At 42.5% G+C, this 13,892-nt stretch overlaps 1 protein-coding gene across 8 annotated transcripts in view; it reads left to right on the plus strand.

The window, feature by feature from the left end:
- The window catches only part of IRAG1 (inositol 1,4,5-triphosphate receptor associated 1), a 126,696-nt gene that overhangs the window by 84,351 nt on the left and 28,453 nt on the right, over positions 1 to 13,892 (plus strand). For all 8 annotated transcript variants that reach the window (XM_046016454.1, XM_046016455.1, XM_046016456.1 and 5 more), the window contains 5 exons: positions 2,287 to 2,410; positions 9,226 to 9,256; positions 11,642 to 11,782; positions 12,263 to 12,394; positions 13,676 to 13,817. In XM_046016454.1, coding sequence (XP_045872410.1) covers positions 2,287 to 2,410; positions 9,226 to 9,256; positions 11,642 to 11,782; positions 12,263 to 12,394; positions 13,676 to 13,817 — 570 coding nt within the window. The remainder of the gene's footprint in view (positions 1 to 2,286; positions 2,411 to 9,225; positions 9,257 to 11,641; positions 11,783 to 12,262; positions 12,395 to 13,675; positions 13,818 to 13,892) is intronic.

Genomic DNA, 13,892 nt, shown 5'->3' on the forward strand with positions numbered 1-13,892 from the left:
ATTTTTTTTCTGCATATAACTTTTTTAACATATCATATTTTTATCATTTTTTATCATTTAATTAAAAAAATTAACATATCATATAATGTATTATTTGCTTTGGGGATACAGATCTGTGAATCATCCATCTTACCCAATCCACAGCTCTCACCATAGCACATACCCTCCCCAATGTCCATAACCCTGCCACCCTATCCCCCCTACCCCCCAGCAACCCTCAATTTGTTTCTTGAGATTAAGAGTCTCCTATGGTTTGTCTCCCTCCCTGGTCCTATCTTGTTTCATTTTTTCCTTCCCTACTCACCACGACGCCCCACCCCACCTCTCAAATTCCTCATATCAGAGAGATCATATGATAATTGTCTTTCTCTAATTGACTTATTTTGCTTAGCTTAATACCCTCTAGTTCCATCCACGTCGTTGTCTAGCCATTATTTTCAAAGATGATTGCTTTTTCTTATATTTGAGAGTTGCTGGTATATTTATGGTTTAAAAATTTTTGTAATTGTTGACTTCACGAAGAGGATGACTGGTTCTAGGATCCACAAGTTCCAGGATCACCTTTCAGACAGCCGTCTTAGGCTAGAAGGCCTCACTAGTTACTTTTTTGGTGGGGCAGGGGAGGCTCAACCTAGGCAACTTCTCTTGGCAAAAGCCCCTGGTATGGCTTTCATTTGATTATTAGTTCTCCTATGGCTCAATTAACCATATAGATTTCTCAGGAGTCCACTGCTTAATTATCTCTCTGCTGGGTGCAGTGTGGATACATAAAGGTATAGCAAGGCCAGAGGGAACACAAGGTTTATCATCTATCACATTGAAAAGTCAGAGAGCAAGCAGTAAGTGCCCGGACAGAACCCAAGAGATGACTGGTAGCTAAGAGAATATCTAGTTCAATCTTATATTCAAAGAAGGATCACTGATTACCCCATTTCTGACAGATGGCCCTCCAGACTTTGCTGGGATACCTTAAGTACCAGCAAACTCCTGAACACTGTTCTGTTATTGGAAAGCTCAAAATATTTAAATAATCTTTATCTTGAACCAAACTATATAAGTCCTCTTCTCTCTGCATGGTCTCCTTTGGAGAAACTTCTAATTCACATGACTCCCAATCTTAACTGCACTTAGATGGCTACCACAAGTATACCTCTAGTCCCAATCTCTGGCCTGGCGTACAATTCTGGAAAATGAGCTGGCTGGAAACCTGCCCATGAGAGATGGTAGAACATGGATGACTAGAAGTCCTGCATGTGAATGGAAAGTAACCATTGTATGGGATGAAGACACCTCATTTCACCCAAATAAAAGAGATTTGAGGCTTTTAATCCTAAAGGTACCTTAAGCCCATAGTAAGGTATGAATAAGTGAGTCTATGCTGCATGAATAACAAATATCAATGCCAGGGACATTTACCCATGTCTTCCTGAGTTAAGCACTTGTTAGAGTGTATCTGGAACAGCAACAATCAGAACGTGTGTAGGAAGGGGATGATATCTAGAGGGCATAGGCCATAGTGGGCGATAATGAACAGATGGAAAAACAAGGGTAAATCCTGGAGAAGGGAAGCTTTAGAGAGCTACAAAAGCTGTCTTCAAACAGGAGAAAGATTTATGGGAAGGAGAATACTTGGTTGGTTCTTTCTTTTCTCACAGCACACACCCAGGATAGTTTTATGAGATAACAAAAGATTGTTCATTGGTTCTTTTGGCTGGGAGGCATCTATTTCTAGGACCTGTAAAAGATCGAATGACCCTAACTTTACACTGGAAAAACACTGTTTCTATTTCTATCTATGGGGATATGGAACCAGATTTCTAGGTAAGACATCAGTGATTGAATCACTGAATTCATTTGAGAAAAAATAATTGGGCAACAGGCCTCCTGAGAAGCCTGCCAAAGAGAGGGGATTTTTCCAAATATTACAGCTAAAGAGCAACCAGCTTTCAGTTGCCAGAAACCAACCCTGAACCCCAGACACAGGAGCCTGCTTGGTACTGTGGGGAGCAATGGGAAGAACTAGAATTTAAAGCAGACAAAATTGGTTTGAAATCTGACTCTGAGTTACTAGTTTTGTGACTTTAAGTTATTAACCTTGCAGAGTCTTGACTTACCTACCTGTAAAATAGGATGATTAAGTTCTAGCTCATTGGATCATTGTGAAGATAAAATAAAAATTATAAAGCCCCTAGCATATAATTAGGTTCTTATAAACTGAAGCAAGTTACCAACTGTGCTACTGTGGTTTCAGATGTTTTATAAGTTAAGCACTTTGGTTTTTTTCAGGGCTCCCTTCTGAACTCTCCTCAGCTATTGAGGAAGAAGAACCAAAGACTGGCTTGGATGTCATGCCTAATATTTCTGACATGCTGCTGCGCAAACTGCGGGTCCACAGGTCTCTCCCTGGAAGGTAAAATGAAGGCATGGGTTGCATAAGACACTGTATTGGGTAGGCCCTGTGTTAGATTCTAGATGGGACATAGGGCAGCATGGGCCTTGATTTTTGACCCCAGAAAGGTCAAAGTCTAACGGTCCAGACAGGGCTAATGCAGCAAAAATTAAAAAGAATAATAAAGAGCCACATAAGGTGGTTCTAACTCAAACAGCAGATGGGTTTCACAGGTGGGCAAGAGGTATCACCAGAGGCTCATGGTAGCAGAGGGTGGTAGACTTTGGCCCAAGAGAAATGGTTTCAGTCTGAGATCTATCTTTTACCCATAACTGAGAGATTCTAGGTGGGATTTCTGCATAAACAGAGATGTAGAACATTTGGAACCACATGAAGAAGGATTGCTTGGAAATTCTACCAGGCTCTTCCACACATGGAGAAAGTGACTTCACTTGCCAAATATAAGCCTCCTCACCTATACAACAAAGGTCATAAGTGAGCTGTCATTGGTAGGATGCTGCACTAGCTAAAAGAGAGAGTGTATAAGCAGGGACCTAACACCATGTCAGCACATGATACACCCTGGATAACTGGATTGAAAAATGAATGAAGGAGATAAGAGAGGATATCACTAAGTAATAAGGATTAAGTGGGTGCCTGCAACTGAGGCATCCTGCCAGGCTCAAGTAACCTGGAGACTGAATTTTTGGGGGCCTGAGAAAGGCCATTAGGAGGAGAAATCAGATGTAACAGAACTCCCTGATTTGGGAGAAGGAAAACAAGTTTTGTCCAGGGGATGTGATGTTCAAACTGCACACTATCATCACCTAAATAAAACAGTCATCAGGGCAATACTCAGAGGGGCCTGGCAACCAAGCCAGCAACAGGAAAAGTGCCAGAAACAGGTCAGAAGCCGGTTGCATTCTGGAGAAAGGGGAACCCTCCTACATTGTTGCTGGGAATGCAAGCTGGAGCAGCCACTCTGGAAAACAGTATGGAGGTTCCTCAAAAAGTTGAAAATAGAACTACCCTATGACCCAGCAATTGCACTACTGGATATTCACCCTAAAGATACAAATGTAGTGACCCAAAGGGACATGAGCACCTCAATGTTTGTAGCAGCAATGTCCACAATAGCCAAACTATGGAAAGAACCTAGATGTCCATCAATAGGTGAATGGATAAAGAAGATGTGATATATATATATATATATAGATAGATAGATATCTATCTATCTATCTATCTATCTATATATATATATATAGGAATACTATGCAGCCATCAAAAATGCAATCTTGTCATTTGCAATGATGTGGGTGGAACTCGAGGGTATTATGCTGAGCAAAATAAGTCAATCAGAGAAAGATAATTATCATATGATCTCATGTATATGAGGAATTTGAGAAACAAGACAGAGGATCACAGGGGAAAGGAGAGAAAAATCAAACAAGATAAAACCAGAGAAGGAGACAAACCATAAGAGATTCTTAATCTCAGGAAACAAACTGAGGGTTGCTGGAGGGGAAGGGATAGGGTGTCTGGGTGATAGACATTGGGGAGGGTATGTGCTATGTTGAGTGCTGTGAATTCTGTAAGACTGATGAATCACAGACCTGTACCCCTGAAACAAATAATACATTATATGCGAATTTTAAAAAAAGAAACAGGTTGTATGCACAGCTGAAGGAGGGCATGGGTGGGGCCAGTTCATCTCAGGGAAGGCAGAGAGAGGCCGTCCAGAGGCAGGAAACCAAAGGACAAGCATGGCAGCGCACTGCAGGTTACAAAGCATGTTTACATGCTGTGCCTTTTGGTGTTTGTAACAACCCAGTGAGGCAGAAAAGGAAGATTTTGTTTATCCTTAGTGAGAGAAAAGAGGCAAAGCAACATGCTAGTAAGTGACAGAGCCAGGAACTGAACTCAGGGTGGGCTGGTTGCAGACTTAGTGCCCTTCCATTATACTAGGGGCTTGTTACAAGCACCCAAACCAGCACTGGTACTCTTGTCTGTAAAGAACAAGGCTGGTGAATAGTGTTATTGGCTTCTTTTTCCTCAGTAAAGCTGAAGATAATTAGTATCATTAGAGCTCACCTCCAGCTAATTAAATTCCCCCAGCTTACCCAGGTGAGGGAAACTGAGCAGTGCTATCTTCTATAAGTCAATGGCTATAGCTACAAACCTTGAGGCCACACTGGACCTGCGTGGGCCTGCATGGTCAATGAATTTTGACCTGTGTCTGAACCTGTGGTCCAGGCTCCCAGGTTGTAGTCAGCGGCTCTCATGCATTGTGTCAATAGCTACATTGCCCATCCCCAAACTCTCTGCTCCAACCACTAAACCAGGCTCCCTCCTCTTGGCCTCAGTAAAGGCTATTTGCTGCTTACGCTCGTGGCTGGGCCCAGAACTCTCTACCCCTGTTTTGGGGCTTGGGATATATGGGTAAAGAGTTGCCCAGCAGAAGGAAGCCAGAATTTCAAGAATCCTTCCCTTAGAAAAAATATGGGGAAATTATACTTGAGTTTTAATACGAAGGAGTTGGTTTCATGATCTATGTGGGCTATGTGAATTGGGACTGGACCATACCAAGAAGGAGCTCAGAGAGTCAGCAAATTGAATGAATTCAGTAGAAAAATCAGGTCTGGTGATGCCTGGGTGGCTCAGTTAGGCTCCTGCCTTCAACTCAGATCATGATCCCAGGGCCCTGGGATCAAGTCCCACATTGGGCTCCTTGCTCAGCGAGGAGCCTGCTTCTTCCTCTCCCTCTGCCCCTCCCCCTACTTGTGCTCACTCACTCATGCTCTTTCTCTCTCTGACAAATCAATAAACAAAATCTAGAAAGAAAGGAAGGAAGAGAGAGAGAAAGGCAAGGTCTGGAACCCAAATTAGGGATATGGTCGGTGGTTGATTAACAGGAGTGCAGAAAGGACATATCACTGGATCAAAAACCAATAGGAGCAATAAATAGGCACTTAATCAATAAGTAGCCCTTGGAGTGCCTGTTATGTGCCAGAGATTAGAATGGAGAAAAAACAGACAAAATTCCCTGTTATTATGGTACTTACATTCTAGGCAGAGAGACAAATAATATTCAAGTAAATAAATGTATGATTCCAGACAGCAAAACTGCTAAGAAGACCATGAGACAGTCACATACAGAGAATGACATAGGAATGGAACATTGGGTAGACGGTCAAGGAAGGCCTCTATGATAAAGTAGTAATTAATATGAGACATGCAAATGATAAAATGAAGTCATCCATGCAAAGATTTTGGTGAAGACATTTCCAGACAAAAAGCACAGTAATTTCAACAAACGGTGCTAGGATGACTTGATGCAAAAGAGTAAAGTTGGAGTAACTTTAACCTCACACAATTCATAAAAATTAACACAAAATGGACCATAGAGCAAAATGTAGAGCTAGTGCTATCAAACTGTTAGAAGACAACATAAGAACAAATCTTCAATACTTTGGGTTAGTCCATCGTTTCTTAGATATGACACTAAAAGCACAAGCAATTAGAGAGAAAAATAGATGAATAGTATTACATCAAAACAAAAGTTTTATGATGCAAGCAATACCACTAAGAAAGTGAAAAGACAACGCACAGAATGTGAGAAAATATTTGCAAATCATTCATTTGATAAGGGATTTATTTCCGGAATATGTCTGGAACTCTCTAATTCAATAAAAAGATAACTATGGAGAAGCAACATGGGGGGGTAGGGGGATAGGAGAAGAATAAATGAAACAAGATGGGATTGGGAGGGAGACAAACCATAAATGACTCTTAATCTCACAAAACAAACTGGGGGTTGCTGGGGGGAGGTGGGATTGGGAGAGGGGGAGGGGGCTATGGACATTGAGGAGGGTAAGTGCTATCGTGAGTGCTGTGAAGTGTGTAAACCTGGCGATTCACAGACCTGTACCCCTGGGGATAAAAATACATTATATGTTTATTAAAAAAAAAAATTTGGAAGGGGAGGCGAACCATAAGAGACTATGGACTCTGAAAAACAACCTGAGGGTTTTGAAGGGTCAGGGGTGGGAGGTTGGGGGAACAGGTGGTGGGTAATGGGGAGGGCACGTTTTGCATGGAGCACTGGGTGTTGTGCAAAAAGAATGAATACTGTTACGCTGAAAAAATAAATAAAATGGGGAAAAAAGATAACTATTTTTTTAAGGATAAAGGATTTAAGTAGACATTTTTCAAAGGATATATAGGGTCAATAAGCACTGAAAGGATGTGCAACGTCAATCTTTAGGGAAATGCAAATCAAAATGTTAATGAGATACCATTTCACATCTTCTAGAATGGCTATAATAAAAAAGGTGGATAATAACTAAGTATTGGTGAGGATGTGAAGAAAATGTAAAATGGTGCAGCCACTTTGGAATAACAGTTTGGCAATTCTTCAAAAAGTTGAATATGGAGTTACAATATGGCCCAGCAATTCTACTCCTTGGTGTATAACAAAGAGAAATGAAAACATGTACCTACACAAAAACTTAACACAAATGTTCAGTCACAGTGTTTTTCATATTGGCCAGAAAGTGGAAATAGCCCAAATGTCCAATGACTGGATAAATAAGATGTGATATAGCCATATAATGGAATATTAATCAGCCATAAAAATGAAGTATTGATATATGCTACTAAATGGATGAATCTTGAAAATATTATGCTAAGTGAAAGACGCCCGCCACAAAAAGCCACATGTTGTATGATTCCATTTTTATGAAATTTCCAGAATGGGACATTCATGGAGCAACAAAGGAGATTAGTGATTGCCTTGGGCTGGGAATGGGATTGGGGGAGATGGATTACTAATGGGTACAGGGTTTCTTTTGGGGATGATGAAAAGTTCCAAAATTAACCATAGTGATTGATGGTTGTATAACTCTGTGAATATATTAAAAATTATTGAATTATAAATTATAAAAGGGTAAATTTTGTGGTATGTGGATTATATTTCAAATAAAGCTATTATGAAAGAAAGTGGGATAAAAAAAAGGAAAAAACAGTAAATGCAAAGGCCCTGGCACCACATTGAAGTGAGTATGAGGAGCAGAATAGTCCATGGAAAATAGGAAAAGGAAAGTCTGGTAGAGGCTGGTTCACAGAAGATCTTGGTTTTATTCTAAGGTCTATTTAAGGGAGTTTAAATTCTGAGGCAGGCATTGCCATCCCAAATAATCTCATTTTACATAACCGCTGGGCTTCCATCTTTTTTGAAGGCCCATGGCTCTGCCCCCTAGCTGTCTATACCAGTTCGTAAGATAGAGCTCTCTGCATTAGGAGCTGACCATGTTATGTGACCTTTTTTTTTTTTTTTTTAACTTAAATCACACCTCCTTGAGTCCTCAGGACTTTGTACATTTTGAAAAAAAATGTGTTCTATAGAAGAAAAGCAGAAACTGAATTATCAAAATAGTAAATTTGGTTAATAATGAAAATATGTATATTTCACATACTACCCAAATAAAGCCAGGAGTCAAAGGCAAGTTGATCACCATATGATAAATTTGTTTAAGCACTGTGTGCTCTATATGACAGTCAAGATTATGTTGGCTGGCCCACAGAGGAAAGGGCCTGATGGGTGGGGTTGTGACAAGCATTGTAATACAGAATCCAACATCTTTGCAGTTGTTTGTTCCATGCTCTGTACTCTGCTGACTTGATGACCATGGGGTCTTGTTGCCTCATCCTCACAGGAAGGCTCTCACAGTCCTTTGTCAGGGGTGACAACCAGCCCCTTGCAGAGATAACTGACCCCTACCTTTGCTCTTGGGGTCCCTTCACACCCGTCAAAGGGAGGAAGCTGTGTTTCCTGAGAATCTTATCGATGGCATGCTCTGTTGCCAAGTCCTATGACGCTGATAGGACCCCTCCCAGTCCTCCCACCCCAGCACAGGAAAGGGCCTGCGCATTATTTACATTGCCTGGATTTCAGAACAGGACTAGCTTTAGTCAACAGCAAGAGCAGCAGAGGCAGAGTGAGCATGCAGAAAAAAGGATTGCTAAATGTGCAAATCACACATGAAGAGGAACGTCTCAGAACGATACCTGTGTGGGGGCTGGGACTTTCTTGCCTGGTCTCTAATTCCAACCATCAGAGGAGGTTCTCACTGTAGAGAAGAACTCTGGGCACCCTTTCCTACCTTGGATTCTCTGGCCCACATGCACTCTTGTCACAACTCTGAGAGACAGGAGAAGGGTCAGGCTTTACAGACCAGAGTAGCCCTGAAAAAATTATAAAGACTACTCAGATGTGTACAATTTATAAAGTATGTAGCACATGCATTCTCTTACTAAGTCCTCACAATAAACCCGTGAGTTAGTCATAACAGCAGCTAGCATCTCCTGACTGCTTACTCAGTGTGGACGTCATGTACACACACACACACACACACACATACATATTTACACGTGTATGCATAAACACGTGTGTGTCATATATGTGTGAATATATAAACACATATTTATATACATATGCATACATATTTATAATGCTCCTGCAAGGTAGATATTATTCCCATTTTACAGATGAGCAAATTTAAACAACTTGTCTGAAGTCACAGACAGTAGTGGGTGCTGATGGAGGACTGATGCCAAGATCTAATATTTTCTACCACGCTTCCTCTGTAGGAGTCAATATCTGCTAAATGTCTTATGATTACAGAGTTCACACAAAGGGTACCGTGCATCTTTTCCAACTCACCAATTCTTCTTACTACATTCCTGGAAAGACATGGTCTGCTGGTTGTTCAAAGTCACTTTTTGGTTTATTTCATAGGTTGAATATAGTTCATTTGCATGTCTTTTCTTTTTCACAGTGCCCCTCCACTCACCGAAAAGGAAGTTGAGGTAAGTGATTTCAGTGCTTTATGAAATTTAGTGCCTGGGCTCGACTGGGTTTATTGAAAACATTCCATTTTCTAGCCTCTGCCCCTGACAATTTTGTACAAAAATGAGAATGTGTGATTGTGGGATAATATGGATATTGCAATCAGCCCTACTGAAATGCTGAGACTTCCGCCCCAGGTGATGGAAGATTCTGGCAAATTTGGTCAGAGATTGGAAGGTAGCTGGAAATTCCACATCTCTTCAAGAATGGTTTATGCTCTTTAAAAGTATGACTTAGCAATGCAAAGTTACTGGGAGGCTGCAGAATTGAACCAAATTTATTTCAAAATTAATAACAGATGGTCAGATTTCAAGTTTTCAACTTTGGTCCAGAGGAAGAAGTTACTTCCCTTCTGAGGGTTCCAGACACAAGGAAGGTAGCTCAGCCAAGGTGGGAAGCTGTGCTGTCAACTCATCAGCCTTCCCTGATTCCTCCTTTACTCCCCTTGGGGCCTCCTCGTCTCTGTAGAGATGCTATCCCAATGGGGTTGGTGAGTAGCTGAGAGGAACTTGTCTGCATTTCATTCTGGTGAAGGGGTAGGGTAGATGGACAAAGAGAGTGTATCCCAGGCGAGGTGCTAAGGTGGTGAGGACCTCTGATGCCAGCACTAGTTTGTTTCTAAGACAATTAGGTTGGAGTTGATAGAAGGAAGAGAGTAAGAATCTGAAGGAGTCCAGAATCTTTTACTCCAGGTTGGGAGGTTAAAAGGTTTTTATAGTCTCTGTAGCATGGTTTGCCACTGACAAGATGATGAATATTCTCTTCCTGAGACCCAGTGGACTGGACAAGCAGAGGAAGACAGACACACAATGTGAAATATCTCCCAGAGACAGTAACAATTACCTTGTACACAGATATTGCACTTAGTTTATCACACACTCGCATCCATCCTTTCAACGGATCCTCCACTCAGCTCAGTGAAGTTGGTAGAGCAGGAATTAGGACAACGGAGGAAACCAAGTGATGAACTCATTTACCCAAGGTCCCAGACCCAGTGCTTAGCAGAATCAACATTTAGACCCAAATATTCTAACAGGACTCTCTATATCACACTGCCATGAAGGGGACAACTCAAGTATAGAAAAATAAACATTGAACATTATTGATGAACTTTACTGGACTGAGGCTTGGGTAGGACAGAAAATCCCCACCCACTGACACTGGCGAAGATGGGCTATGGGCGGTTTGTTTAATGGCCAGCTTCTATCTGCAGATGTATACTGACACTGTTAGCATTCAGCATGGTGACAATAGCACAGGCTTTGAAATCCAATAGCGTAAGTTCTCCTCCTTCATGTCACCTTGAACAAGTTAATGACCTCTCTGGTCTCAGTCTCTTTACCCACAAAGTGGCCACAATAGTTCCTACTGCAGATGCTTTTTGTGGGGTAAATGTGTCAAGGTGCACAGAACGCACAGCAGCGCTAGCATATCGTACATGCTTAATGAGGAGTAGCGTCCAGGGTTGCCATCACTGTTGTTATTGGGTCAGTTCAAGGCCTTTAGTTCTGTCTGAAGATGTCTACCCACTGTGGGCCAGATTACATGAACTCAGAAGTTCAGACAGTGTTAGCTCACCCCAAGGGGGTAAATCTGCTACCACTTGACTCAGGGCAAATGAATGGTGTCAAAATGAAAGCCGTTGCTTCTTCCTGTGTAGAGTCCATCTGTCTATTTCTCCTCCCCAGTAGTTTCCTTTCATGCCAGGAGTTTCATGTTTGCTCAGTCCACCTTGCAAAGTTTCATTCACACATCCCATATTTTTGGCATGGAATATTTATTCTAGAAAACTCCTCCTAACAGAATCATACCTGGATGCATTTAATCTCCTGGCAGCTTCTTAAAGCTGCTTTCTGTGCAGGATTTATAATACTCAGGCAAGATGCTGGTTGAAGTTTGCTTTAAGTCAACAATGCTTAAATTTTAAATGGAGTTTCTTTAAATACGGTGGTTCTGTGCAAAACCTCCAAAACGCATGTGTAATAAATCCTACATGAATCAAAACTGCTTCACAATCAGCTATGTTGGGCTGAGTTTACCTAAACCTAAATACAGGATGTTATTTTCTTGAAATTCAGGAAAAAGCAAAGTGTTATTCTTTTATTGTTTTTCAGTAAAATGCATTTGGTCTTCTGGTTCTGGAAAGGACCTAGCATGGACCTCAGGTTACTATTTCACCATCTTTTGTGCAGTTTACTATGAAAGGAGAATTTCACTTGTACACAGCTGTTTTGGTGACTGGCTCCAGGAGCTGATGTAAAACGCTCATGCAAGAAACACACCTGTGACCTTGTTCCCTGTAATAACTCCTCCTAGCATCTCTCCTACACTCTTGTTCCCAACAGAATGTGTTTGTACAACTGTCCTTGGCCTTTAGAAATGACAGCTACACTCTGGAATCTAGAATTAACCAGGCTGAAAGGGAACGCAACCTAACAGAGGAGGACACAGAGAAGGAACTGGAAAACTTCAAAGCTTCTATTACGGTAATTGTGGATCCTGATGGGGGAATCCTGGGAGGAGGGACTGTCTCCCAGGGCTATGCCAGGTGTCCTGATTTTCTCAGTCAACAAGTAGAGTATCCTAACATGAGAAATCAGGCCAAGGTTCTGAGCCAGAGAGAGTCTTCCTCAGAGAGCTTGGAGGAACTAAGGCAGAGACCTGAAGGCCTGTTACCTTGGGGGCTGTGAATAAGGCCTCTGATTCCTTGGAAGCTTCTCAAGAGTAGGCTGGGTGACCTGGGATGGCAAAAGGAGCTCCTTAGGAACTAGAGACCTGGATGTGATTCCCTTCTTTCATGTCAGTCAGGTATAGAATATCCACACTGGGCTTTTCAATCCCCAGAGGAAGCTGTGGCCCAGACCATGCAGAGACCACTCTTTTCAGCCAGGATGGGGACCAGGGCTTGTCAAGCTCAAGTCAAATCTTGGTATGGACCCCAGCTGATGTTCCTTCTCACTTCCCAGTCCTCAGCTTCACTATGGCACCACTGCGAGCACCGAGAGACCTATCAGAAGCTGTTGGAGGATATTGCTGTCTTGCACCGCTTGGCTGCACGCCTCTCCAGTCGAGCTGAGATGGTGGGGGCCGTCCGCCAGGTGAGCGTCCTCAGCTCCCAGCCATCTGACTAGCTCAGCTCTGCCCACAGTAACTAGAGCATGAATGTAAGCAATGACAACTACAGATCCCACTTACTGACGGTTTCCTCTGTGCCAGACATCCTGTGTACATTATTGTGTTTTATTAAGGTATTTCTGGTGGACCTCTAAACCCTTGAGGTGTTCCTTAGAAAAAGCTTTCTGTGAACATGCAAGTTTGCTAACTGCTGTGTACTACCTTCTTTTCTTGGAGATTTCTGACACGTATTGGCACCATCAAGGCTTTGAGAACACCTATAGTGAAGAAACCTATTTAAAACTCCCTGTATGTTTCCTAAATGCATCTGACTGAAGAACCACAAAATACCGATTCAACTCCCATGGAACTAGTATTTGGCAAATACGCTTTTAGGAAAAACTGCTTTGTGTCATTTAATCCTCCCAGCAACTCTATAAATATCTTTTCCCCACAAAGACATGAAGCTTCAGAAAGGTAATAGCACTAGTGTGTGGCACAGCTGGGATGCAGACCCAGGTTTGGCTCCCTCTTAGCCACTTTGAAGTCCTAAAACACACAGGGCACCACCCTGATCCAGGATGGTGTCATGAGATCAGACTGCCTGAGGCCCAATCTTGGCTCCATCAGGATTCACTGTGTGACCTTAGGCCATTTATTGAGCTCTCTGTGTTCCAAACTCCAACCAATGCAGATGATGATAGCATCTGTCATATAGGCTTACCATAATATTTGCAAAGTGCCTAGATGTTATTATCACTGCTGCTAGGACGGTGCTCACCTGTTATGCTGCATTGGTTACATCAGCAGGGTGTTCCTGGGACAGAGCCTAGAGCAGTTCTTGTAGAATGAAGGAAGGACAAGCCACTGGGCGGTCCCACCCCTGTGTTCTTCCAGGGAAAGGGCACCTGACTCAGCAGCACACGCAGAAAGTCTCTCTGGCTGGGAGAAGCAACAAAGGGAGAGCTCAAGGGAAGTGGCTACCTCCAGGAAGCTTCCCGGACCCATTCTTTCAGCATAGAGGACTTTTCTACCTCTCATCTCCTGAGGCATTGTGGCTGTGCTTATTCTTGTCCTTCCTGAGTGCAAGTGCCTGAATCCCCCCCTCAGCTCACATCACAGACAGCAAACCCTTAGAGGACAGAGCTGCATCTTTTAATTGTGTCCTTTTAATTCTTCTAGCCCACAGGTTAGCTCAGAGCAAACAAATGCCAACAAGCCTTTCCTCCAATTGCCCTGTGTGCTCACACTCTCCTTTCCTGCAGGAAAAGCGCATGTCAAAGGCAACAGAGGTAATGATGCAGTATGTGGAGAATCTGAAGAGAACGTATGAGAAAGACCATGCAGAGCTCATGGAGTTTAAAAAACTTGCAAATCAGAACTCAAGCCGCAGCTGTGGCTCCTCTGGTAAGGAACCGGGCTCTTGCCCCCATCTTGGCCCCACAGTTTGGGTCCCTGATGGCTCTAGGCCAGGATCACATC

The sequence above is a fragment of the Meles meles genome, chromosome 8, assembly GCF_922984935.1.
Source record: "Meles meles chromosome 8, mMelMel3.1 paternal haplotype, whole genome shotgun sequence".
Classification (NCBI taxonomy): domain Eukaryota; kingdom Metazoa; phylum Chordata; class Mammalia; order Carnivora; family Mustelidae; genus Meles; species Meles meles.